At 45.7% G+C, this 1653-nt stretch overlaps 1 protein-coding gene across 1 annotated transcript in view; it reads right to left on the minus strand.

Moving 5' to 3' along the window:
• LOC117945927 (myocyte-specific enhancer factor 2D homolog) overlaps positions 1–1653 on the minus strand; it is a 29168-nt gene that overhangs the window by 14241 nt on the left and 13274 nt on the right. The window contains exon 3 of the mRNA XM_034873671.1: positions 1605–1625. Within this exon, the coding sequence (XP_034729562.1) occupies positions 1605–1625 (21 nt within the window). The remainder of the gene's footprint in view (positions 1–1604; positions 1626–1653) is intronic.

Raw genomic sequence — 1653 nt, forward strand, 5'->3', positions numbered from 1 at the left:
TGTGTGTGTGTGTGTGTGTGTGTGTGTGTGCGTGCAGAGGTCAGCGTGTCGGACTCCCGACACCTCCGTCTGTGTTCCATGTCGGAGACCCTGATCTTTCTCCACTCTGATTCTCCGAGTATCGACGCTCACACATGCACATGCTGAGCAGCTTCCACCCACAGCGGAGAGTCGGCTGGTGGCTCCGGTTCCTCCAACGTTCCCTCTATAGACCGCTGGTGCCGCACAAATGTCACTTTGAGCTCTATTGTATCGGCACATTACCAACGCACACAAGTTGTGTCGCTTTGCTTTGAAAATATAAATCAATATCCGATAGGTTTCATGTCACCAAATGTAATCTGATTCCCACTAAAGCCGCTCACGTCTACAGTGCTGAGAGCTGTTTTTGTAAGTAAGGAAGTCCAAGTCATAGTTTTTGGGGATTTTAGGAATTATTTTCTTTCCGTGTGGAAACATTTAAGAGACACATGTATTTGAATTGTAATAGTCGCTGAATACTTGATATTGAAATATTTTACTTTGGAAATTATGTGTCTGAATGTATATGCTCCAAATTCGCATCTTGATTCATTTCAACTTAAAAATGTCAAATTTAAAAGCTGAATTGGAGTACTTCCCTCTCAGTGGTCACAAACTCTGATCCAAAGATTCAAGTTTCAGAGTTTGGGAGTCAAATAGATTCAAAACAACAAATTCAACGTTACAACATTAATTACTCAGTGGCTGTTAAAATTCAAACATGTTTGCCTCTTATTTGCTTCCATACAGAGTTAGATCATCACTCACGTTTCTGCACACTAATTATGAAACTAGTCCCAGTCCTTAGGCATGTAGCTGTTTCTTACACTTTTTGTCTTGTACAGATTAAACTACAGAGACCCGATGTGTTAATGAGGGAGCTGTAGAGGGGTTTTTAAGCGGATTTGGTTTCCTTCAGACCGAGCCCGGCTAGCCGTTAAACCTGGTTTCCAGTCTGGCTGGATCCTGGGCTGGGCTGCGGGATGTGAACCTACAGACATGAGCGTGGAATCAATCTTCTCTGTAAGAATGCATGCATGTGTTCCTCCTCAAAACGATTCCTTCAATTATTCCGTCAAGTCTTCAAAAGCTAATTGCGAGTCAAGCTACATCTGGTCTGAGTGACGCTTTAAGATCTGCATGATTGAGACCAAGTCCTTTCAAAGCAGAACAAATCAACATGCAAGGCCTGCCTGTCTTGTTATTCTGTTCTGTAACTTTACAAAGACGTCACTTGAAACTGCTTTAAAGTTCCAGTCGAGTGGTTTGGGACTCAAGTGTCAAGCAAGTCAAATCAGTGAGTCAAGTCTCAAGTCCTCGTTGGCTACAGGTGCGATCGGACTCGGCCTGTGGTGAACCCTGAACGCTACAGTCCTAATCCCCCAGGAACCGGTGCAGCCAGCTGATTGGTCCGCCGTATGTACTGTTGCTCCGGGTGCTCTTCTTCTTCTTCTACTACTCTCGCCATGTCAGCGGTGTGTATGAGTCAACCGTGATGGGATGCTCATGCTCGGTGAGATCACACACAGTTCCACAGCACATCCACCAGGCTCAAAGTCTACGAGTCTATTCACCTCACTCACCAACTCCAGCTCTTCCTCTGTCTGCACGGCGGGGGGGGGGGGGGGGGGG

This window comes from Etheostoma cragini, chromosome 6 (genome assembly GCF_013103735.1).
Source record: "Etheostoma cragini isolate CJK2018 chromosome 6, CSU_Ecrag_1.0, whole genome shotgun sequence".
Taxonomy (NCBI): domain Eukaryota; kingdom Metazoa; phylum Chordata; class Actinopteri; order Perciformes; family Percidae; genus Etheostoma; species Etheostoma cragini.